Source organism: Eretmochelys imbricata, chromosome 15, assembly GCF_965152235.1.
Source record: "Eretmochelys imbricata isolate rEreImb1 chromosome 15, rEreImb1.hap1, whole genome shotgun sequence".
NCBI classification, from domain to species: domain Eukaryota; kingdom Metazoa; phylum Chordata; order Testudines; family Cheloniidae; genus Eretmochelys; species Eretmochelys imbricata.
The window spans coordinates 29,721,575-29,747,927 of NC_135586.1; the positions used below are offsets into that span (position 1 = coordinate 29,721,575).

At 43.0% G+C, this 26,353-nt stretch overlaps 1 protein-coding gene across 1 annotated transcript in view; it reads left to right on the forward strand.

Annotated features, from left to right (window-relative positions):
- The first annotated feature begins 3,331 nt into the window (after positions 1 to 3,331).
- The window catches only part of MYO1H (myosin IH), a 40,322-nt gene continuing 17,300 nt past the window's right edge, over positions 3,332 to 26,353 (forward strand). The window contains exons 1-14 of the mRNA XM_077834915.1: positions 3,332 to 3,460; positions 5,800 to 5,915; positions 7,198 to 7,396; positions 8,456 to 8,536; positions 9,059 to 9,238; positions 11,859 to 11,957; positions 14,269 to 14,382; positions 15,935 to 16,006; positions 17,109 to 17,228; positions 18,480 to 18,547; positions 19,537 to 19,642; positions 20,829 to 20,909; positions 22,738 to 22,829; positions 24,465 to 24,559. Of these exons, the coding sequence (XP_077691041.1) occupies positions 3,335 to 3,460; positions 5,800 to 5,915; positions 7,198 to 7,396; positions 8,456 to 8,536; positions 9,059 to 9,238; positions 11,859 to 11,957; positions 14,269 to 14,382; positions 15,935 to 16,006; positions 17,109 to 17,228; positions 18,480 to 18,547; positions 19,537 to 19,642; positions 20,829 to 20,909; positions 22,738 to 22,829; positions 24,465 to 24,559 (1,549 nt within the window). The 5' untranslated portion in view covers positions 3,332 to 3,334. The remainder of the gene's footprint in view (positions 3,461 to 5,799; positions 5,916 to 7,197; positions 7,397 to 8,455; positions 8,537 to 9,058; positions 9,239 to 11,858; positions 11,958 to 14,268; positions 14,383 to 15,934; positions 16,007 to 17,108; positions 17,229 to 18,479; positions 18,548 to 19,536; positions 19,643 to 20,828; positions 20,910 to 22,737; positions 22,830 to 24,464; positions 24,560 to 26,353) is intronic.

Consider the following 26,353-nt stretch of genomic DNA (forward strand, 5'->3'; position numbering starts at 1 on the left):
TGCTCTCCTGTGTTTTTGTAGAAGTTCCAAACAGACTGAATCAAGTTGCTGCTTTGTTCCTGTCAGAATGGTCATTCAATACTATATTATGGAAGAGATCAGAATGAACTAATTCTTGCAAATTTATAACCCCTTTAGAGACACTAGAAATGTGTCCTAACTGTTCCTGTCCCTAGCATCTTAGAAAATGTCAGCACTAAAAGTATAAAACTTGTGAATCAGTTTACTTTCATTCCACACATCTGCTTCAGTAGTGATGCCATGCAGATCAAAAACTGAGGGGTTTCAAGCCCTAACACTACTTTTAGTTTTGTAAAGAGTCAAATTCAGGGTTTACAGTGTGTTAAAAGCATGCTGGAATTCATGGTGATTTTTCTCTCTTCCTGTACACCTTGGTCTTCTATGTACTGTAGAGAGTCCAGTATTTTCCTGTAGGTATCTATTCTGTTAAGAACTCGAAAATAATTCTGAAGGTGAGCTTCCAGATACAATGTTTGAGTAAGGGCAGGTTTCATGCACAAAGATCAAGTCCTTCACACATGACTAAAAATACAGCCGCCACTTCTACCTCTGGGTTGGAACACAAGTTGCTTAATGAGGGCCCAGCAATAGTACGAAGCAATTCAGAGGATGTAGTATTTCTTTCTTCCACTTAAAATTAAAATTCCTTTAAGAGAATGTCCCTGCATCTGGACCAAAAGTTTAACTCCAGTAATTACAATGAGATTTTTTTTAATAACTAAGTGGTCAAAACCTCTCTGTATATCTGAAACATGTGGCAAGATTACTTCTGAAATTGGGGGGCGCGCGGGATGGATTTTGTGACGCGGAGATGCTTCATTTTTATGAAACCAGGTAATGCACTTAGTGTGTTCGTAGACAGGGTTAATGTACTGCATGTCTTGTGAAAGAATGACTAGCCTCTGAGCTCAATTAAATCTCCTTATCCCAGGCCTATAACAAGTTGTGAACTTCAGTTCAGTGCTTTGATACGCCTTTGGTGAAATTCTTCTTGCATGATTGTACTTCTGACAGCAAGACTTGCTTTCTTCCATTCATGCTATCCAGACCTTCTCCAAAGCTCAAGTCCAGAGTCAAGGTTTGCCAAAAATCAGTAGAAACTAGAAATAAAAGCAGAAATAGCATTTTATTCTGACTTTTCCTGCAGTTTCTGGTAAAAACTAAAATAGCACCACAACAGCTACATAAATAGCCTCTCACAACATCCTTTCAACGCCAGTTCCCAATCTTTTGTGCATCATCATTTTGAGAGAGAGTAGAAAATATCAAGAACCACTGTCATAAAGGCCAACACAATAATACCAGACATGAGACTTACATTACAATTCCCATATCTGATAAACCTTTACATAAGTATAGTGATCTTCAGCCAAATTTATTTCTCTAGTCTAATTCACCAAGTCCCAGAACAGCTCAAAACATTTTGAGCTCACCTTAACTTCATTTTTTTTTTTAATTTTTTTGGCCCAATATAAGGAAAGTAAATCATGCACAGAGTGAGAAATGAGTTCTTGGAAATGTGTAATGTTTATACAGGACTTTTGAAATTTAAGTGCTATAGAAATTATAAAGAATATCCTACTTGTCCACTTGCTAGTGTTAAATATGTCCACTTAACACATTAAAAACGGAAGGGTAAGAAATCTAATGCAATCTCTAAATCAGAACAGAATAGCTGTATCCCAGTCATGGGAAAGACCGTTAATTATAAAAGTATTTTTCCAAGGTAATCTGTCAAAAATGAATAGCGCAGAGAAATGGAGAGGCCTTTTGCTCAGCAATAGCCCTGGCACAGTGTTCCGCTGTTTTGAGAGGAGACCGCTAGCCGAGACAGCATTGTTGTCTCCAGATCACTCCAAAAGTGCAGTGTCTCCAGCCAGACAACTCGGTTGTATCTAGTAATCATTGCATCCTTACGTCCAGAACGCTTTCCTTGGTGTATGGAGACATCTGCTGTCCAAACTTAAAAAGTTGTTCCTCATCTGCTTGTAGGAGGCTTAAAAAATGTCGTCGTTGTCCTCCATGCAGCAGACGCAAGTTTAATTTTTATTTCCTTGGGAAAACTAATAAGGTCAGAGGCAGCACCTGTGTTTTTCGGAAGACCCTCCTTTTTTAAAGTCGCCCCAGCTGCTGTAGCTTGAGCAGCTCACCTGATCTCCTTGTATCTGAACTAAACCAACTCAGCTGGAAGCAGTTGAGATGACTCAGACAGGGGGTTAGTGGCTTGTCTAAATTAATAGCTCATCTGAGTTGAGGAACCAGGTTTGTCTGGCTTTTGGGCAATTGTGTTAAGTTCTAGAGAACCCTATGTGAAAACCTGAGCTTTCTTTTTTCTTTCTGTCTAATCTTGGTTGTCTGGAAAAATTAATCTGTTATGGAAGCTCAGATCTTCATTCTAATGGTCAAATCTTGAGTAGGCTTGGGGTTCACAGTAATGGGAAGCTAATTGTCACAGTGCCAATAAACCCACATCAGGATTGAATTTCCCACTGGTTAGAGAAATGCAGTTTTTTTGAAAACTCCAGTTTGAGGATCTTCCTAGTATAGTATTTGGATGACTGACTGTTCCAACTGAGCTTTCGTTCTGCAGGGCAGCTTGCCTTACTGCAGCCTATTAAGGTACAAACAACCTAGGAGAATATTTCATACCTGGGGACTGTCTGGCAGATCAGATATAAATATGCATCCTTTACGTTTTAAAGGATTGTCACCATTCTTCTCTTGCTAATTACCAAAGCTGTGTTTGAGCTGAAATTTAAGGTTGCTTCCTTGTGCTTCACTGTAGGATCGTTAATGGTGAATTGGCAGCATTAATGCTATCTGTATTTAGCTTGGGTACTTACAGCTCCCATTACACTAGCCCACCTGGGCACCTCAGTCTTTAGTGAATTTCTCCTCACAATAATGCTGAGGCAGGGCAGTGCTGTTATCTCCATTGTGCAGATTGAGAACTGAGGCACACCTAGTGGGAGATTTGCCCAGTGTCACATTGGGAGATTTGAACTCAGGTCTCTTGCATCCCAGGCTAATGCCTTAGCCACTGGGCCATGACCACAAAATGGAATGTTAAAACACAGGATTCTGATGGCGCCAAACAAGCTATTAGGCTGGGAAGGAGGGAACCCTTTTTTAAGCCATTAATTGCTGAAATAACGAAAAGGTCCAGAGCTTTTAATAGAAATGGATTTTTTTTTTAGTTTACTCCAGTGTGAAAGCTCCCCCATCAGAAAACAAAGGATCAAACACACATAACTGAGCTACTTTCTTTGCATTGTAGAAAGAAGAGGTGAGTGATAACCACAACCAGCTGAACATGGAAGGGGCTCTGATCGCCCGGGACAGAGTTGGGGTACAGGACTTCGTTCTTTTGGATTCCCACACCAGTGAGGCTGCTTTCTTGGACAACCTTCGCAAACGATACAGAGAGAACCTCATCTACGTAAATCTGCATGCTTTTATGACTTCCTCTTTCATGGCAATACTGGTACTTGTGTCTAGAAGATACTGTGAACTAACATGTAATTGTGGGAGGATGACATGCCTCAGACTACAACCTGCTTACAAGTCAGATCAAAGAGTAAGGCCAAATGGTGCTTCTCTGTGGAACCATTGTATTGGGATGATCAGAGTTCCAGGTGGACTTGATTTCTCTTGTCGCTGCAGTGTTGGCTTGTCAGTACAGAGTGAATATCTCCCCAAGATTATGGCTTTCTAATGCTTTGCTGTTATGTCTGCTGTATGGGGAAAGTTTGAAGGATGTTTACAGAATCTCGCAGGCTGACTGCCCTGTTTGCCCTTTAGATACACTTTTTATATCTATCTTCTGTGGATGGTATGGTTTATGTCCAGGTGTCCGAGTGGTGTGCAATAAATAAAAAAAGAACACGAAAAGCCAAGCCAGCACAGAGAATGCACTGAACCGCAGGATGAAAATTTGCTAGTTCTTAATGGCCCTATTTTTTTTCAAAGGTTCTGAGCACCCACAGTGCAACGTTTGTTGCTGTGCAGATCTTAAATGGCAGAGAATCTTACCAAACCTCTCTTCTGTTAGGTGAATCTCAATATTTTGATGAGGCAAGTGGGAACAAAGGAAAGGGCTTGGTGGAATATGGCGTGTCAGTTGTTACTAGGTTCTAAAGTGTTGCGTAACGTTGGCTCACTGAAATAGTCTAAAGTTAAGGCAATTAGACTTACACCTTGAAACCTGAGATTTGTTCATCTGCAGGGCTCAGGAATCATAGAATCATAGAATATCAGGGTTGGAAGGGACCCCTGAAGGTCATCTAGTCCAACCCCCTGCTCGAAGCAGGACCAATTCCCAGTTAAATCATCCCAGCCAGGGCTTTGTCAAGCCTGACCTTAAAAACTTCCAAGGAAGGAGATTCCACCACCTCCCTAGGCAACGCATTCCAGTGTTTCACCACCCTCTTAGTGAAAAAGTTTTTCCTAATATCCAATCTAAACCTCCCCCACTGCAACTTGAGGCCATTACTCCTCGTTCTGTCATCTGCTACCATTGAGAACAGTCTAGAGCCATCCTCTTTGGAACCCCCTTTCAGGTAGTTGAAAGCAGCTATCAAATCCCCCCTCATTCTTCTCTTCTGCAGGCTAAACAATCCCAGCTCCCTCAGCCTCTCCTCATAAGTCATGTGTTCTAGACCCCTAATCATTTTTGTTGCCCTTCGCTGGACTCTCTCCAATTTATCCACATCCTTCTTGTAGTGTGGGGCCCAAAACTGGACACAGTACTCCAGATGAGGCCTCACCAATGTCGAATAGAGGGGGACGATCACGTCCCTCGATCTGCTCGCTATGCCCCTACTTATACATCCCAAAATGCCATTGGCCTTCTTGGCAACAAGGGCACACTGCTGACTCATATCCAGCTTCTCGTCCACTGTCACCCCTAGGTCCTTTTCCGCAGAACTGCTGCCTAGCCATTCGGTCCCTAGTCTGTAGCGGTGCATTGGATTCTTCCGTCCTAAGTGCAGGACCCTGCACTTATCCTTATTGAACCTCATCAGATTTCTTTTGGCCCAATCCTCCAATTTGTCTAGGTCCTTCTGTATCCTATCCCTACCCTCCAGCGTATCTGGAAGGAAGGAATTATTTCTTTCCATATACAGTCCTAAGAAAGAGTTGGACCAACTTCTGCTGGGGAAAGGTACAAGCTTTTGAGCTACACAGAGCTCTTCAAGTCTGGGTAAGGAAGCAGAGCAGAAAGAAGAGCTCTGTGTAGCCTGAAAGCTTGTACCTTCCACCAACAGAAGTTTGGTCCAACAAAAGAGATTACCTCACTCATCTTGTCTCCTTCCTATCCTGGGACCAACACGGCTACTACACTGCAGACGTGCACAGGTTTAAGGAACCACCAAATGGCTTATGGCTTTAGCTTTCCTATGATGCATCAGCATCACATCTGGAGAATAGCAGACTTTCAATGAATTAACAGAACAGTGTTCGTTATGGGCAAATACGTTCCTATGTTAACTGGGATATGAATCAAATCCCAGAAACATCAAGGGACAGAGGTATCAAGTCTCTATTAGGACAATTAAAGGACTAAACCAGTGTAATTACTTTGCCAGCCAACCTTTTAAATAAGGGTTTAAGTGTATGGGGAGTTAGAAATGGAGCACAGAAATACTGAAGTCTTTAAAAGTTTTGTTACAGAAAAGTTCCACATGTTCTATTTTTGTCAGTTTTTCACATGGTATGCTTGAGGTTGCCCCTCAGGAGAAGTCATTCTGTTTGTCTACGCTCTGTTCTTCCTTGTAGACATATATTGGTACCCTTCTAGTATCTGTGAATCCCTACAAAGAGTTGGATTTCTACTCCGTTAAACAGATGGAGATCTATCAAGGGGTCAACTTTTTTGAACTGCCACCACATATGTAAGTAGCACTAAATTCCCCTGCTTTCAGTTCACAAACACTTTGACTTTCACACAGTCAGGTCTAGCACTGTTGTGTTTTTTATATTACAAACACTTTCAGAAGTAATTGGTGGGAGTGGGGGAACTTTTCTTAATAGCAATCTTAGCAGGAACTTGCTACTCTTTGCTGGGTTATTTATCAAATAACTTCAATTAGACCATATAATAGAATCATAGGACTGGATGGGACCTTGAGAGGTCATCTAGTCCAGTCCCCTGCCTCATGGCAGGACTAAATATTATCTAGTCTAGTATATGTCTGCAAGGTTGGCATTTGGATGTCAGAACTTGGAAGGAGGGTATGTCAACTTAATATTAACACAGCTTTGAAAATACAAATGTTTTGTGAATGTTAATTACTCTTCACAACTTTCCTGTGAGGGCATGTAAGTATTTATCTCCATTTTACAGAGGGTGAAATTGAGAGGCCAATTTGTCAAAAGCCACAGGGAAGAATCTGTGTCAGTCAGGGCTAGAATTAAGGAATTTTTCTAGCAAGTCAGAGCTCAGTGGATACCTTCCTCACTTACCTGATGATGGGATGTCAGACCATCAGGGCTCCGCCATGATGTGCCCTGGCATAATTCCAGTACTGAGTATATCTCTCGTTAGTTTGTCTGAAACATTCCCTTTCACAGTCTCTGCCCTTCCTCCTGGCTCCGTGGGCTCCATCTATTCTCAGTGCTCATAACTCTGCCTCCAGCTGGTTCTGGGAGCAGGAGTGGGTTGAGGTAAAATTTCAAAGATGGATGTAGATTTTTGCATTTTCTTCCCAAATAACGGGGGGGGGGGCGCGGTAAGAGTGGTTGCACTAACTGTTACCTTTTAAAATATCTTCATGGGCAGAAGTTGGCACTGACCAGCTGGCTGCATTGAAAATGAAAATTTGAGGTTGGTTGGTCTCTGCCTTTGGGTCACAGGCCTGCAGCGTGCTAACCTAGGTCCACAGCAGTGTGCATAGCCCAAATGGGTTCTGTTGATAAAGCTCTTTTCCTCCGTCATGTGCCTACCTCTCAATTTGAATTAATGTTTCTACTTTGAATTTGTGAATCAGCAAATTTTCTGCTGGGAACATTGCTTGCCTGTCCAGTTCAAGGTCTGTAAATTTTAGCTGTCTCCAGTGTTAAGGATCCTATGGAACATTTACTCCTGTCAGAGCTTTCTGCCATTTTGTATGGATGTTTCATATCGAGTAATTCTTAAAGCTGATTTGATTTTGGGGGGGCGACTCTCTTATTCAGATATGCCATAGCTGACAATGCCTACCGGATAATGTGTGCTGAATACAATAACCACTTCATCCTCATCTCTGGGGAGAGTGGAGCTGGGAAAACAGAAGCCTCCAAGAAGATCTTGCAGTACTTTGCAGTGACCTGCCCAACTACGGAACAGCTGCAAATAGTCCGTGATCGCCTGCTGCTCTCCAATCCAGTTCTGGAGGTAAAACCAAAATAAAATAAAAAACCCTAAAGGTGAACCATGCAGAGACTGGCTGGAGTCTGCAAGATTTCTCTGTGTATATAGAACTGAAATGTTTTGAATGCATGGAAGGAAAAAGAGATCTAATCAGCAGAATGGCCTCCAGTTTGCAGGGATACTTGATCTCCGGTTGCATTATAAGAAAAGTAATTTCAGCCCCTTTGCAAGAATGCCCTGTCTGACTTGGAAAATGTGAAGGAATTGATGTAGGCCAATTTGCTGTTCAGGGATTTAAATTTTTTTCCATTTGTAACTTTCAGTTTACAATATTTCTTCATCTATAATCAAAACACCCTCAGTATAAATGCTGTGCAAAGAGGGGATTTTTCTCAGTAGTGCTCCATAAGGAAAGGAGAAAATATTTTTGAGACCACTTAATAAATGCTGAACCATATCAATGAATGAACAAGCATCTGTCACCTATCCCTCTAGTTGCCTAATGTGCAGGAAGGTAACTGGATACTGCTATTCTGGACAGGTTTTAGAGCTCTCCCCAAAATCAGATGCGCTGAGAGCTGGATATAGACTCCTGGTGGGCACACACATTCAGTGAATTTTAGATGACAAGTACTCATATTGTCAGAAATTTTAGGAACGCTTGTCTAAATATTCATGACCAAACAATGGCTCACATTTAGTTACTGCCGTTGATACTTAACCCTACATGAAGAACGAACTGAAGAGAATCAGAGAACTGAAAGTACTGAATGTATGTTGAGTGTAAACTAATGGTGTGTCTGGGCAGATGGATTCTACTCTTATGGAATGCAGTGTGTCAGCAGAGGGTGGGGAAGGAGGGAAGCAAGTATGTCAAGTCTCCGGTAAGCACAAACCTAATTTTTCAGAGTTTCATGGGATTTAGCTGCCTATTGACTTACCAAGCATGAAAAGAGGAAAAGTGCATAGGATATCTAAAGCTGTACATGCTGATGTTTCTCCTCAGTTCCTCATGACCCTAGTTCTAGATGCAGAGCTCTTAGCAGCAAGAGGAGTGACTTGGTTTTACTTGTTTCTCTGCAGGCTTTTGGAAATGCAAAAACTCTGCGTAATGACAACTCAAGTAGGTTTGGAAAATACATGGATATCCAATTTGATTTTAAGGTAAAAACAAATGTGTTGGACCATTCTCAAGACAAGCATAGCTATGTAGCTGCATGGCACCAACATGGAATACTTAGTCAGTAAACCTTCTACTGCCCTGCAAAATTATTTACCTTGCAGACTACCTTCTGACCTAATTTTTACTGCTCTTGTGTTTTTTGACTGAGGTGTCTGAAGTCTTGTATCTTGGAAGTTTTCAGCTTTATTGGCAACACAGCCAACTGCTCAGTGGAGAAGGTAATATTTCACTACAGAGCAGGAGTTAGTTGAAAAGACAGTCACTCCTCAGACAGTATGTGTCAACTTGTAAGTGATATTTTAATAGAGAAACTAATGAAGCGGAAGAAGAGCAGATGAGTAGCAATGACGCCAGAAGCCTGTCACAGTATGTGTGTTAATAAGAATACACAGTAACAACACTTCTGCTGACTTTCTGTCACTTGGACTGTTGGGTGTTGAAGGCTTAGCAGTCTAAGCTCACCTGGCTGTTTTTGTTTTGTTTTTTTTGTTTTCCCCCTCTAGGGAGCTCCAGTAGGAGGGCACATCCTCAGTTACCTGATTGAGAAATCCCGAGTTGTTCATCAAAACAATGGGGAACGGAATTTCCATATCTTCTACCAGTTGCTGGAGGGTGGGGAAGATGACCTGCTTCGCTGGCTAGGACTAGAACGCAATCCACAGAAGTACATGTATCTTATACAGGTTGGGATAATTAGGCCCCCAGCATGGAACCACCTGTGATGAATTTGGCAGCATAGATCTGCAGTACCTTGTTGGTTGTTGTGCTCACCTATGACTTGATGGATTTTCTTTATTGTTCAAGTACTCCAGTATGGTAGAAGTCATGACTATAGCTGGTTTCAGAGTAACAGCCGTGTTAGTCTGTATTCGCAAAAAGAAAAGGAGTACTTGTGGCACCTTAGAGACTAACCAATTTATTTGAGCATAAGCTTTCGTGAGCTACAGCTCACTTCATCGGATGCATACTGTGGAAACTGCAGAAGACATTATATACACAGAGACCATGAAACAATACCTCCTCCCACCCCACTCTCCTGCTGGTTATAGCTTATCTAAAGTGACCACTCTCCTTACAATGTGTATGATGATCAAGGTGGGCCATTTCCAGCATAAATCTAAGTTTAACCAGAACGTCTTGGGGGGGGGGGGGGGGGGGAGTAGGAAAAAACAAGGGAAAATAGGCTACCTTGCATAATGACTTAGCCACTCCCAGTCTCTATTTAAGCCTAAATTAATAGTATCCAATTTGCAAATGAATTCCAATTCAGCAGTTTCTCACTGGAGTCTGGATTTGAAGTTTTTTTTGTTTTAAGATAGTGACCTTCATGTCTAATTGTGTGACCAGAGAGATCGAAGTGTTCTCCGACTGGTTTATGAATGTTATAATTCTTGACATCTGATTTGTGTCCATTTATTCTTTTACATAGAGACTGTCCAGTTTGACCAATGTACTTGGCAGAGGGACATTGCTGGCACATGATGGCATATATCACATAGGTGGATGTGCAGGTGAACGAGCCTCTGATAGTGTGGCTGATGTTATTAGGCCCTGTGATGGTGTCCCCTGAATAGATATGTGGGCACAGTTGGCAACGGGCTTTGTTGCAAGGATAGGTTCCTGGGTTAGTGGTTCTGTTGTGTGGTGTGTGGTTGTTGGTGAGTATTTGCTTCAGGTTGGGGGGCTGTCTGTAGGCAAGGACTGGCCTGTCTCCCAAGATTTGTGAGAGTGTTGGGTCATCCTTCAGGATAGGTTGTAGATCCTTAATAATGTGTTGGAGGGGTTTTAGTTGGGGGCTGAAGGTGACGGCTAGTGGCGTTCTGTTATTTTCTTTGTTGGGCCTGTCCTGTAGTAGGTGACTTCTGGGAACTCTTCTGGCTCTATCAATCTGTTCCTTCACTTCTGCGGATTTGTGCTGGAAATGGCCCAACTTGATTATCATATACATTGTAAGGAGAGTGATCACTTTAGATAAGCTATTAGCAGCAGGAGAATAGGGTGGGAGGAGGTATTGTTTCATGGTCTGTGTATATAATGTCTTCTGCAGTTTCCACAGTATGCATCCGATGAAGTGAGCTGTAGCTCACAAAAGCTTATGCTCAAATAAATTGGTTAGTCTCTAAGGTGCCACAAGTACTCCTTTTTTCTTTTTATGACTATAGCTAATGACTTTCTAAGTGATTATAATACTGTAGAACAGCTGTCGGTAGTATGATTTTTCTACACTTGTTTCACCTTTTTGATATTGATTCGCCCTGGGTCCAGAGCTGCAGCAATATTAGAAGTAAAGGAAGTTGAGGCACTAACTTTTGCAGTATTACTGGATAAAGCACTTTAGAATGAGACAACACTATGGCTTGCCAAAATTCTGCTCTGAGGCTGTGAAATAAGTAGAAGCTGCATGAGAGACTAAAACTTGGCCCTGAATTAGTTTCTACTCTCTAGTTATGAATTCTACCTGTCCTTGCCTCTCCATTAATTTAGAAAGGGATTTCACAATGAAGCAAACTGAAATGAGAAATCTTATTCAATAAGGAATTTAACAATACAATCACTTTGTATTCTTCAGTCCTCTTAGTGAGGCTATTTGTGCGTGGGTAACCACTTACTCCACCTTAGAGCTTTTGCCTAGTCCACGGCTGTGAAGTTCTTAATCTGTCTGATAGACTGTGATAAACATTAAACTGTTGCCTGGCAAATGAGTGCTATATCCTAGAAGCATTGTGACTGAATGGCAGATGTTACTAAGCAGAACAGCTGGCTGGTGTTTAAAAACACCCCTTTGATTCAGTGGAAAGCATGGCCTAAACTATTAACTAGTAAAATGACTACCTGCAAGTTACACTCGGTGTAAAGGTCTCTCTTTAAGTCTGTCTTTATTAATTTGGTGTAAAATAAGTAAGCTTGACTTAAGCAGCTGTTACATATGAGATGAAGAAAAGCATTCCTACACTTGTTCATAAAATGCAGAATCATCTGCGCAAACTGCTGTTTTATGACTCCTATTTCCTTTAGTTTTTGATGGAGTATAATATGCAGATAATTTGCCCTTCAATTTTACCCAAACTCAACACACACCGTGCTCTTAAGTAACGGTTACAGAAAGGACTGACAAGTAGAGCCATGGGTTGTACGGGCAGGGGTGGAATAACCTGTGTGTATACCTGTAAACAAGGTGGTAAAGAACTGGGAATCAAAAATGCCAAGCCAAGGTGAGATTGGCTAGTGGTACACAGATCACCTGATCAATAGAACTGTAGTGATGGATGCAAAGTTTTCATGCCTCTTTCTTCTCCTCAATAGGGTCGATGTGCCAAAGTGTCTTCCATTAATGACAAGAGTGACTGGAAAACAGTCCACAAAGCCTTCTCTGTCATTGACTTCACTGAAACAGATATTGAGGTATGAAGGGATGTGCATTTATGAAAGGGGGTAACTGCTGATTCCATCCTGGTTCAGGGTGGATATCTGGGGAATTTCCAAATAAGGGCTCTACAACTCTCTTTAAGGAAGTGGTGGAACACCTAAGACTGGACGCAGTGCTGAAGTATGTGTTGTGGGGAACAATCTTGCACTAAGACATGGACAAGATCACCTAAGAGCAGGAATTGTCTGAATACCTTATGGGCTTCTGATATTCCATAATGGATAGGAAAATGGGATGTAATAACCAATGCCTGTACCCACCAGGGGAAAGTGCTTTACAAACAGTATTACTGGGCCAGTAGCAAACTTTCTGATCCCCTCCCCACCCTGTGGTTTCTGGTGTCCGCAGTGTGTTGCTAAAGGAAGTCTATAGTGCTACCTCTGGTGAAAAATGTCACGTGTATAAAGGTAGAGATTGGCACCAGAACTTCATGTCCCCTATAAAAACCAGGAGCTGTTACTCTTCATATCATTAAACATTTTCTTGATAGATTTTCTTTTTTTAAGACCAGAAGGATTAATTTGATGTCCTGCATAACATGGGACATAGAATTAGGAGTTTGGGGGATATGGTTGTGGCTTTATTGAACGACCAATTCTCTTTCAAATGCATGGTACAAATTAAAACATGCTCCCTTCTCTCCCTCTCTGCAGTTCCTAACTAACTGATTTTTGATACCACTTAAGTAAGTTGGGTCCAGAGTTCATAGGGGTATCCTCTATGCCTCTCTGAAATGGCTCTCTATCTCCATTTTGCAAGTGCAAGGATTGCTTTTGGCTTAACCGCATCATGTAGCGAAGTGCCCTTTTTTTTTGCTGCCTGTGTTGTGAACTTCTCAGGAGTAAGGGAAGAAGAGTCTATAAAAGTGATGGTCCCAGCACCAAGATGGCCTGAGATGCAGGCCCTATTATATGCATGCATGCCTGGTGACCTTGTCTTTGCCTCTCCCATGGACTTCGGTGATTCCCACCATCCATCTATTTCTTAGGTTGAGCAGCTGGCTTAATTTTGAAGTGTCAGATGTTTATATCCCAGGGAGTCAGACTGGAAGGAGGCGGCCAGGTTGGAGTGTCCTTCTGTACCATGTCTAGAGAAGTAGCTGATGATCTCTCACTGTCTCCCTCAGCAGTAGTTGATTTTCAGATCAACAGATTGCACTACCGCTGAGCCAAACTAGAGCATACTCTCATTAAGAATAATGACCATGTAACCAGTGGTGAGCTGGAGCCAGTTTGCACGAACCGGTTGTTAAATTTTGAAGCAGTTTTAACCCACTTCCCTGCAGGGGACACTGAGGCTTTGATGGGCTCTGGCCGGGAAATGATGTAATTCCTCCTCCGGCCGTCGGGGGCGCTGCGCTGCAGGAGCCATGTGGGCTGCCGCCTGGCCCTGGGCACGAGCCTTGTTGCTGCGGCTGCTCCCCTGGCCCTGGGGCTCCAGCTGCTGCCTGGTGGGTCCCCAGCTGCTCTGCTGGGCCTAGGCTGTGTCCTGCTGCTTGGGTTGCTCCCTATGAGCACCCACCCCCTGCCCACAGCCAGCCCCTGCCCTGTATTTAGCCAACCCCTGCTGCATGCATCCCCTGCCCTGCCCGCAGCCAGCCCTGGACCCCATGCCCGCAGCCAGCCCCTGCCGCATGCACCCCCTTGCCCTGTCTTCAGCCAGCCCCTGCTGCGTGCACCCTCCCACCCTGCCCCCAGCCAGCCCTGCGCCTGTCTGCAGCTGGCCCCACGTCCACTGGTGCCCTGCAGTTCTCAGGGCAGTAACCCTGCACACCTGCTTCAATGAGGGGGGCAGGGAGCAGCTGGGACCCACACATGTGCACACCCTAGGGTGACCAGACAGCAAGTGTGAAAAATCAGGACAGGGGGTGGAGGGTCATAGGACCCTATATAAGAAAGACCCCAAAATCAGGACTGTCCCTATAAAATTGGGACACCTGCCTAGCACGCCGCCCAGGGCACGGCAGGGCCCCACACCTGTGAAACGGAGCTCATTTCTAGTTCAGGCCCATCTTTTTGAAAAAACTTTAGGCAAGGTTAACATACACCCGTATTTTCCCAGACAGGTCAGGCCTTTTGGTTCTTAAATCGCCATCTGGGAGGAATTTTTAAAATTTAAAAATACGGACGTATGGTTACCCTGTTGGTACAAAAAATATATACTGGGGCACATCCCTTACATCAGAACTTTTTATAGGGAACCGATTGTTAAGATTTTGGCAGCTCATCACTGCATGTAACCATATGAACTTGGCTTTTAACAGTCTTTTTGTCACTTTGGCCTCAGCATCTCTTTGGGGTCATTGCCAGTGTCCTGCACCTGGGGAATATTCAGTATGAAGAAGATAATAACGGTCATGCCATCATCACCAACAGCAGCCAGATCAAATGGATCTCAAAGGTATCATCTCTGGGGAGACTGGAATCTTCCATACAGATTTGGAAGCGGGGGCCCAAGGCACTAGGACTGAGGGGTTGCTTCTCTTCCTTGCTATGTTTTTTGATTTGTGGATGGTAGCACGTACTGTCCTAGGAAGCTTCCAAATTCTCTAGACGGATGGTCTCCGCTCTGATGGTCTCTGCTCACATTGGCTAGGTGCGTCAGGTCCAGCTTGAACAGTCCCTGTGCTAATCAGGGTATCCTAGAAATGTAGGAGTGGAAGGGACCTTGAGAAGTCAAATAGTCCTGCCCCCTGCACTGAGGCAGGACCAAAGAATCTAGCCCATCCCTTCCAGAGGTTTGTCCAAACTGTTATCAAAAACTTCCAGTGATGGGGACTCCACAACCTATCTCAGGAGCCTATTCCAGAGCTTAACTACCCTTAAAGTTAGAAAGCTTTTCCTAATATCGAACATAAATTTCCCTTGCTGCAGATTAAGCCCATTAGTTCTTGTCCTGCCTTCAGTGGACTTGATCAATTATTCTCCACTGTCCTCTTTATAGCACCCCTATGAGCTTTGCACTGAGCTGCCAAATGCAGAATCCTAAAGTGTAAATGTTTTACACAACTCTTGCTGTCAGCATAAAGATGGAAAAGTAGAAATCTGTAATGTATAATATGCAACCAGGCCCCTTAGCATTTTAATTCAACTTTAGCCATTGCTGGTATTTATATTATATTACACTTCTTGTAACTGATCCATGCTTTTCATTGTGGGTGTGGTGTATTAAGTCATTACTAGAATATCCTCTGTCTCATTGTTTTTAATAGTGTTTTTGTCCCCAATTGGCATAAAGACACACTGTCACTTCCCAGACCTGCATAAGTGACTTTGCATGCTTGCAGGGTGGCTGCTGACAGATGTGCACAGTTGTTGCTGTGGTGGCACGCAGTGTTTTGGTTTGTGGCTCCTTTTATCCAATGCACAAAAGGGTCAAATTTCTTGTTCAGACTGGAGTGGCAGCAGCATCCATTTGGAATTTCCTGTTGTCAGTAGAAATCAACTGCTTAACATTGTTTTAAATACAACAAAAGAGATCAGAGTGACTTAATCTGCCAATACTGCCACCCTCTAACAACCAGAAATGGGTTGTGGGGGCTACACCCTAACAGAGAAGCAGCAGTTCAGTACTCCACAAGGGAGCAAACCCCTACGAAGTGCCTGGGCAGTCTGCCAATACACTATGGGAGAGCATTCTTGACCGACCTCTAATCATGACAATCATGTTAAACCAGTGCAAGTAACTACAGCATTTTCCTTAAAATCCCAGTGTGACCAGAGATACCATTGCTGTCTCAGTTGTCCGGTTCCTTTTCCTTTAAACCTTAATATGACGGATTTCACTCCTTATCTGTGGGTGCAGAGAAATACAGATGTTGTTTGTCCTGTTATGTTTTGGGTTTTCAAGAGTAATGAACAGTAAAAGGAAGCAGCCTGGACATTTCATTCCAAATTGACTGTGTGCATGAAATTACCCTTTGTACTCTAACTGTGGCTCTTTTCTTTGGCAGTTATTGGGCGTCCACTTATCCATTCTACAGGAAGCTCTTACTCACAGAAAGATAGAAGCCAGATCAGAGGAGGTATAAATTAAGCCAGTGTCAGATTCCTCATAGTCTATTAGAAGTCAGTCTAGTGGTAAAACCCTGGGATAAGGAGCCAGGGTACCCTATGTTTTGTTCTTGACATTCTCAGATTCTTTCAGCAAACTTGGTGATGTTTCCTTAATTTCTGACTCTTTTCCCATCTGTAAAATTGTGATAAGAATAGTTACCTTCCTTTGTAAATTTCTGAGATATTAAGTTGAGACATGATGTGAGGCTGCCTTCCTGCTGAGTGACATAACAAGTGATTGAAAAAAGCCAGAAGCGAGGAAGGTTTACACACAGCCACATGTCTGAACCACATTACCTTCCTTTGTGTAGTCTGCAAAGTGCTTCTTGAGAAATTCTGCTTCAATGCAGATGCAAGCATTTGTATAAAATGTCCGCTTATAACATTTAATGTTGATTGAAAGCCATCAGAATTGCTGATGGCTTTTCCCCTTGAAATTTGGCAGAGTCCCAAAATGCAGCCTCCTAATAATCCTGATAGTGTGTGCCCATTTTCCCCTTATATCTGGTATACAACATTTACCTTGTATATAGATGGATGTTTGCCCCCAAATTAGGGGGTAAAATGGGGCTCAATCCTTACTTTTATTCATCTACTTCACTGTCAGTGACTCCTCTCCTGTAGCCTGTATGTTAATGCTAGGAGATTTGTAGCTACTGTCTTGTACCTTCTGACCAAAAAGATGATATATGGAATATCTCACTCTATTTCAAAACCATGATCCAAAACCTCTTTGACTTCAGATCCATCTCATCATTGTGAGACTGGACCAGTCTGAACTCTGTTACAGGTTAGGATGTGTGCAGCTGAATGGAAGATGTGTAGAAGTAGGATCCAGCGTGCGGTCTCCTAGCTGGCTGGAGAGCAGTAGTCACACCAGCCTGAGGTGCTAGCTGTCGCTGGCGTCAGTTCTGATCTGAAGGCTTGCTCATGATTCAGTGTGAAATGAGGCTGTCGCATGGTAGCTTGCTCTCTAATCCAGAAGCATGAAATGAGTTTAAAAATTACTGACTTTGAGTTATCTTAGTTACTGTATTTGAGTATTTTTACCTGCTTTTTTTTTTCCCCCAGGTCCTAAGTCCCCTGAACATAGACTTGGCATTCTGTGCTCGGGATGCAGCAGCTAAGGCGATTTATGGGCGGACTTTTACTTGGCTAGTCAACAAAATTAATGGATCTTTAGCCAACAAGGTTGGTTCCTATTCTAGCTAATACTGTGTTCTACAGACAAGTACTGTCTCATTCAGTGAGTGGACAGTGCTTCCAGAATGAGACAGTAATGTGGTGGTTTCCACCAGACTTCTCAAGTCTGCTAGTTGAGTTCAGGGATCCAAACCATTGTGAGCTGGAGATTCATGTTCTGCTTGTTTGTGTGGTTTTATTTTAATTGAATACTAAAGATACATTGTCAGGTAGTTTGGCCAATGCATGACCTGCTTTAAAATTGCCCATACTGATAGTAAGTAAACACAGATCTATACATGATCACTTTATAGCTGATAAGAAAAAAATCACTGCCTCTGTAGGACCCACCCAAACTATGGTATGTGCTTCTCCTGTTGGACATGTGGCAGCAAACTAACATGCTATTTGCTGGTCTGTAATGCTGGTGCAAAATGAGGGGAGTTTAGCATATAACTGAGCTCTATAGAAGACCAGAAAAATTGTTTTCCAAATGGTGACGAAACTTGTATGGAAAGTAGCTTTGATATCTGTGCTTAGGAGAGAGAAGTGACCTTCCAGACTAGTTGAAGGAGGTCTTTTTGCTTTTGGTTTGGTAAGCCACCAGACAGCCATGCATAGAGCAGTTTTCATTATCCTGGATATGTAGTTTTGTAGAAAATGGGGGTTGGCTAGATTCCCCCATTAATGATTTAATCGTTGGATTCCTCTCTGCATCTACAGTAGCTGTGCACTAGAATGTGTTGTACTATCAGCTAAGAAACCCAGGTCTGAGAGTTAACATTAGGCTTTGAGTTGGGGAGACTACAAATGTTCACACAGAGTTAGGAACAGCCAGGAGTCCCCAGCATGGGATCCTGTGTCCTACCCACATATAGAAGACAGTGGTTGCCTGGAACGAATATGTGATGGCCATCCTCCCAGTGCCTACAGGAGGGTGAAGCCATTAGATAAAGGGGATTTATTCCACATTCTCTCCTACCCCTATGCCCAACCTCCACAAAGAATATTTAGACCTGTATTGGCTTGCTCACCAAAATATCTGGTCAGTTCAGCAGCAGAATTGCCTGCTAGAGGGACCAGGCTGTAATGACACTGTCCCTGTATTGAGTCTCCCTGAACTCCCTGGTCAGTGGCAGAGTGGGAACAAATGAGAGATTAAAATCTAGGTGAAGGGAACCACATGAATGATACAGAGCAATTGGACCGGTTACAGAAATCCTCTTTTCCTCATGGAGCATTTAATGGTATGTTTGGCAGGACCTCACCAGGAAAACAGTGATTGGGCTGCTTGACATCTATGGGTTTGAAGTGTTTGATACAAACAGGTAAGTGCCACTGAAGCTGGGTCAAACTGTGCACACACTAATGTGGGTCTGCTTCCAAAGCAATGCATGGCCATTAGGGCTCAGGCTTTGGCTTACCCCACAAAGGCAAGGAAGTTGAGTCCCAGCTCCCTTCATCAGCTCTGAGTTGTACCTAATCTCTGAAATGTGTTGCAGTATGTAGGCGTAACTGGCTAAGTGAAGTACAGTGAAAGCCTCGACTCACTACTTTGCTCTATCTGGCTGATTGTGTTAAAAGCACACGTTCTTCCATAGGATTCTGGACATGTAGTATTGCAGTGGGCCACCATCTTGTGTGGGGCAGCTTTCAAAGCCTCTAGAGAGAAGGATGTGACAACTACCTTCTTCTAGCCAAACAAAACTCCTTGCCCTAGAACACTTATTCTGCCTTCATAGGTTCAATTATACAGCTGTTGGGAAGGATGGATGACAATGTGGCAGTTTAGTTCAGAAACACTCAGCAGTTAGTCTGCTTTGAGCTTGCTGTGTCAGTAAAAGTGGGCTGGGAGTCTCTCAAAAACAGCCCTTCTGGGAAGAACGTTGGTACTTCCTTCTGGAATTGCAGCCCAGATGACAGTGTGCATCTGTGTTTGGGGAGGGTAGAGGGTGGAGTTCACTTACTTTATCAAAGCTCTCTAATTTGGTTTGAGTTCCAAGCAGAAGTTTTAGGGGAGGTGGGCGGGGAGGGAGGAGTGGAGTATTTTATCCAGACTGGTTCTCCAGTTCTTATTAAACATCTACCCTGGTAGGTAGCCACTCATGAAATGGTATATGGGCTGTTTCTATTAAAATATCATCCTAGTGGGAAAACAAAACTTCAGCTGCCTCAGCTATTTCATGGGCTCGTCTCCTGTCATGGGGAGAAGGGTTAAAATAGGAATTCTCTGTACACTTGTTTCCCTACAAATCAAGACAACAGATAGAAAGCTTTCCTTTAATACATATTGCTATTCTTGCTTATTTTTCAAAAGTTTTGAACAGTTCTGCATCAATTACTGCAACGAAAAGCTCCAGCAGCTGTTAATCGAAATGACTCTGAAGGCAGAGCAGGAGGAATATGAGATGGAAGGCATAGAGGTAACTCTCATTGCTTTTTCCCTATCTTGTTCTCTTGGGAACATCACTGCACTGCAAACTTACTCTTATTCACAAAGGCATTAATAGTGTTTTTCAAAACTTCCCGTTATAGTTGAAATACCATCATTGATGATTGAGATGGAACAGGCATAGTGGTTCCACCTGTCCAGTTCCCTTCAGTTAATACAGGATTATCATCTACAGTATATTTTCATGTTGTCACACTTTTAAAGAATGCTTCCCTTTGGTGACTGTCCTCTCTGTAGCTCTCAACCTCTTTTATCCTGGGGGCCCTATCTCATCTAGTCAGGCCCTCCTCCCATTTGGCAACATGGGATGTGTGGGATAGTCATGACTCTCGAATCCCTGTTTAACCCCCAGCTTCCAGTTGAGAACCCCTGTGCTATGTAATAGAACTCACAGGAAGCTCTTGCTATACTTGGCCTAGCTTTCCCCCTTCCCTTCTTTGATCCCATTACTCCTAGTTGTACCCTGTCTATCGCGTTCAGTCATTCTGGTTGAGTTAATTTGTATGCTTTGAAGGAGAATGTGGCAGAACTAGGACTCTTGGCCAGAAACAGACTCTGCAATGAAATGCCTTTGTAGAAATAAAGAAGATCCTTGTAATACAAGAATGGCCATGCAGGGTCAGACCATTGGTCCATCTTGTCCGATGTACTGTCTTCCAACTGTGTCGGGCACCAGATGCTTCAAAGGGAATGAACAGAACAATTATCAAGTGATCCGTTCCCTGTCATCCAGTCCCCGCTTCTGGCAGTCAGGTTTAGGGACACGTGGGTCATAGGTTGCATCCCTGACCATGTTGGCTAACAGCCATTGAAGGACCTATCCTCTCAACCTTTTTTGGAGCCCAGTTGTACTTTTGGCCTTCACGACATCCCCTGGCAACAAGTTCCACAGGTTAACTGTGCATTGGATAAAGACATACTAATAACAAAAGAAGCAGCTGCATATGTTACAACAGAAGAGACTGAAGGATTGCAGTATAGTAATGTAATGAGTAAGATAACTCTGCTAATGCTGCTTAAAGGGGGAATATATTGAGGAGTGGCTTGGTCAAGAACCTCTCCAATAAAACCTTAAATCCTAACATGGAATTACTTCAGGTTGGAGTAGGTAAAGTTCTCTGAATTCTTGAAAATCACTTTTCCCTTTCTAATACCAGTGGGAGCCAATTCCATATTTCAACAACAAGATCATCTGTGACTTGGTTGAAGAGAAACACAAAGGAATAATCTCCATACTGGTAAGAACAAAATTTGTGCCTTATTGTGCAGTGATTCCATACCATTACTCTCTCAATATGGTAAGAACTCTACAGTACCCAGGATGTAAATATATGGATGCTCAAGTTCTGTTGTCAGGCCTTTGCTATTAAAAGGGTTGGGTAGAATACTAAGTTATAGAGTCTGAAGACCCCACAGAACACCAAAGTAAAGTTGGAGGAACTTGTACCTTTTCTGAGCTGTGCTCTGAGATTTTCTCCTTGTTCCCCTCCTGTTTACTTATCTCTATCCTCAAAAGCCCCAAATTGCAGCGGTCACCGTCCTGCATTGGAAGATGCAGGGGCTGCTCAAATGAAGCTCTTTCTAGCCTGTCAACATCACTAAGGGCACTGGCTGCAAGAGGACTCCTAGAGTGCAGAGCAGCCTTCCCCTCCTCTCTGGAGAAAAATTGGGTGGGGACCCTACAAGAAAATCAAATTGCTTTGAACTTGGTATTACAATTACTGTATGGCAATCTGTTCTTAAATGCAAAAAACAAGAGAGGCAAGATTTATAGAGATTCTTTCTGTAAAGATGCATGTAATTCAACAGTGATGCATTGTGCTTTGACACCCCCATGGCTTGCTGACTTGTAGACAGAGGAGTGGAGAGTTTATCACATGGATACAGAAGCCGAGTGATTAATGCACTGTAACCCAGGGCAGGAGTATCATGATTATTGAAGCTTAATGCTAGTATTCCTATCCTAATTAAGTTCATGTGCAAGCAGAACTCTTCTATAAATATAATAGTGTGGGGGGTGGGAGGGAGGAGTTCTCAGGTAGAAAAGATGACAATCCAGTAGATTTGGAGGCTTTTGGACTCTTAGAAGCTGTTATCAATGTTGACCAAGAATCTCTAGCCTTTATCTATGTATTCCTAGGTCTCAGTGCCTAGTGATATCCACTTCTTCCACCCTGCCACCTTCATGTGAAGCTTACTAGAAGCACTATGAAACAGACAAGGAGAGAGGCATACACTTGCAGAGAATGTAAAATTTTCTGTATAACTCTAGTCTTGTTTAATCTGAGTTATGAATTTTACAAGAAAGTATATAGGTGTTCTGTATGAAACTGAATAGTTTTTTTTTAAACTGAAAACCTTAATTATAGTTTCTCATGGTAATGTTGTAGTTGATAAGTTACAAGTAATTAGCATGACATGTTATCTTGTAATCAGACTGTACTAAGTTAAACAGTCATGAGATGTGTTTGTGTTTTGAAAAAAGTTACTTGGCATTTATTTAACAGCTGCACTCTTCTTTGAACAAGAGTGTGTCCACTCCCTAGATTTACCTTGCTGAAACAAGGCATCTTGTTGCAAAAGTTTCTCTGTACTTTGATATTAAAGATGATTTTGTGTTAAAGCACAGGACTGGGAATCACTACTGAGTGCAGAACCCAGATGTCATGTTTCGGACATGCTGTGACTTTGGGCAAGTTGCTTGTGGCCTGATGCTATGAGGGGCTGAGAATATGCTGCTTTCATTGAAAGTAATAGGACTGGGTTCATAAACCTTCTGAAAACTAGGCCAGTTTCTCAATGCATCAGCACTTAGCATCCATCACTGTAGTTACCCATTAGAAAACCCTAAAATCAGTAGGTAAGCACAAATCCCAGATGTACAAATGACCACTCTCTAAATAGTGTTGGGGTTTCTGAGGGAATTTATACACTTAATACAGATTACAGAAAATGATTTTGGCAAATCTTGGGTCAGTAAATCATGTTTAAATCTGCCATCAACAGGGACTGAGGTCGGATTAAGATGCTGAAATGTTTCGTGTTTTTTTTGTTTTTTTTTAAAAGGATGAAGAATGTTTACGGCCTGGTGAAGCAACTGATTTAAGTTTCCTGGAAAAGTTGGAAGAGAAAGTAGGAGATCATGCCCACTTCCTGACGTATGCACTTCGGCTCTCTAACCTACAGTAGAGGAAGTTTTCCCTAGGGTTTCCAGTGTTCTGTTCTGAGGATGAATGGTCCTGTTTTATACCAAAGAAAAATTCCCAGTCTAGCAGGCTGCCTGCAATCTACCGCTATGACAAACAACATTGTTAGAATATAATCTGTGGTGTGTATATGTGGGTGGGAATTCCTGTCTTCCCTGTATCAGTAGCTTGCCAATACTTGAGCCCAGTTTATCCATCCTTCTGTGTATTTTATATCCAAATCTGGGACCAATCCTGTGAGGTGACAAATAGCTTCAACTTGTGTTGAAGTCAGTGAGAGTTGAAGGTTCTTGGCAGAACTGAGCCCTGGAGATGAGCCCAGCCTGCAAAGCTTGGATTTGGAGTCGGATACGAACATCTCCAAAGAGCCCATCTGGATTCTTCCTGAGAAGTATCCCTTTAGTAAATATTTCTATTGCAGCAGTGCCTAGTGCCAGGGCTCTGCTGTGGTAGGTGCTGTCAAAATGCAGGTGAAGACCGGGTCCCTACCTGGGTGTCCATAAGAGAAGGCTAACTAAAAACCAATGACCAGTTTCAGAGTAGCAGCTGTGTTAGTCTGTATCCGCAAAAAGAAAAAGGAGTACCTGTCGCACCTTAGAGACTAACCAATTTATTTGAGCATAAGCTTTCGTGAGCTTTAGCGATGAAGTGAGCTATAGCTCACAAAAGCTTATGCTCAAATAAATTGGTTAGTCTCTAAGGTGCAACAGGTACTCCTTTTTCTTTTTTAAAAAACCAATGAGTAGCCAGCAGTTCACAGAATCAAGCTTCTGAAATGTTACTTCTAGCTGTGTGACACTCAGGACAATTCCTTGTGGAGAGTCGGTAACTGATCTCCCCGCTACCTATCTGTTCCTTAATATCCTGCTCTGACAAAGATCTGCAAAGATAATTGCTAGAACTACTCCATGTTTTAAAAAAGGCAATGCATGTTGGAGGGCAACATCAGTGTGAACGCAATTCTGTCACAAATGGAATCTTGCCATTATTAAATATTTATTACAGTAGCTCCCAGAAATACTAATCGTTCACTGAAACTTCGAAACAGTGGTGTCCTCTTTGCATTAGGTATTTGCTATTAATGAAACACCATCGACTGTGTGTTTTGCCTGTTTAGCATGAAATTCTGGGGTGTCTTTTTTTTTCAAACTGAAATAAGGCAGAAGCCAGCTGCCATCCTTATCCCAGCCACATAGACAAAGCTAATAAAAATGTCTAAACATTTAAATGCCTCCGCAAGGTGTAAAGTGTATCCTGAATAAATGGCCTTTTCTAACTAGCATATTGCAGGCCACATAAGTTTATAGGAACTACCGTGACAGTACATGAACCATTTCTGTTGAAATAGGCTATTCGTTATTAGATGGGTTCTGACCAATTTGCAAAATCTTTCAGAAAGAACTTCTCTAAGAAATGTCTATATGGGCCCCAACCTTGCAATCAGATTCATGCTAATAAGAGCCTAACTTGATGTCAGTTTCTGTTTTTGCAGTGAACTGTTCTTAGTATGGTTGATTCCACCATTCCCATGAACTGAAGAAACTATTTGGCTTCTTGCTTTACTCTCTGGTTTCTTTCTTTCTGTAGCCGCAAGCTTGCAGATCAAAAGACACGAAAATCAATTGACTGGGTGGATTTCCGTCTCCTTCACTATGCAGGGGAGGTCACTTACTGCATAGTAGGTGAGCGTGGACTAGACAAGCCTGCATTCTTGAAGGACATTCTCATGGTTCTCACTGTGACATGTGCTTTAACTTAGGCGGGTGGTGGCAAATCCTCCCCCTCCCCCACCTGATTTGAAAACTATTCTGAAATATACTTGCCCTTAAAGGGCATTCTGCATTTCATTTTTCATCTTATTTTGACTATCTCAAATCCCCAAGTCTAAATTTTTGATAGAAAAATTCAGTTTGAAGATTTAATTCATGCAACTCGCTTCCTAAAAATATGGGAAAATGTATATAGATGAGGTTGAAACTGATATGCAGGGTCGTCCCTACGGAGGTGTGGGGCCTGGGACAAATCCGCCTGTATGGGCCCCCTTTAACACTTTTTTTTTTTATACGGGTGAAATCTGGTTACAGTGAACTTCAAGGGCAGCTGCAGGCCAAATATTGATAGCACCCAGCTGTATATTATAATGTAGTTATATTGTAGTATATATAATTAATTTAAAAAAAATTCACCGTGAGGCAGCCCTGCCCCAGAACTGAGCGGTGCTGGGGGCCAGGCTGTAAGCCACTCTGCACCCCACACAGGGAGCTCATGGGCCAGGGCCCGGAAAGCCAGACCAGCCCCCTTCCCTAGACAGAAATAACCAGCCGCAAAGGGGCCTCTCAGAGGCTCCTGGAGCTGGGGCCTTCCCATGACCCTGCTGCCAACGGGCTGGGCCAGGGACCCCAAGAGGGCAGCACTGACCCCTGCTAGATGGGGCTGGGAGGTCCTGGCCTGTGGAACACCCCACAGGGGACCTGCGCAGTGCTGTCTCCAGCATTCCAGGTCAAACCCGAGAACCACCGCCGGGATCCCTCCATGGATTGCCACCAGGCCCCTGGAATCTCCCAGCCCTGATCCGCCCCTGGGATCCCCAAACCCCCTGAGCAACACACATGCACACTGTGAGGGTGCATGCAGAGTATTGCATCTGCCGCCATGGTGTTGAAGCATGGGGCTCCCCAAAGCACAGGGCCCAGAACTGTCACCCCGATTCGCCCTACCCAAGGGACCGCTCTGCTGACCTGGAAGTGTATCCAGGGGGAAGCTAAACTGAACACTTGAGGTCAGGCTGTGTGAGTAATTTCACTTTCACACATGAGTAACTTCACTCACACATGATAAGCCAATAGGACTACTCAAGCAAACAAAGCTGTCTGCATAGGTATTTGTAAGATCAGGGCCTTGATTGCTAGTTGCTGATAGGAAACTGTTGGGTGAATACTCTGGGCCAGATTCTTAGCTGATGTAAATGACACAGCTCTTGAAATCAAAGGAGCTACACCAATCATAACAGCTCAGAATCTGTCCTATCTTCTGGCTCAACTGCGAGGCAGGAGTATAGCCAAACTAGAGTTCTAAACCTTTAGTCGCTAAGCTGCTTCAGAGAATTGCATCTTCTAAACACACATGATACAAGTAGCTTTCACTGGCCTCTGTATGCACTCTGGGTTTCTTTAACTTGACCACACTGCTTGTTTCTCCTGTAGAATCTTGCATCACCAACAGTTGCAGTGGCATTCCATATGTTGGTTCCTGTGTGCAGTGAGTGTTAGGATCAAATGTCTGTTTAAAGACCAATTCTTAAGGGTGGTGGTCTTTTTCTGCTCCTGGTTACAATGGGCAGTGAGCCTTTCACATAGAAGGGTCAGATCAAAGAATACTTACTTTTTATTTCAGATTTACACATGGCACACAGCTGCATAACCGTTGCAGGCAAAGATTATATCTGGTCAAATAGCCACTTAGCTTGGCTGGTCTGC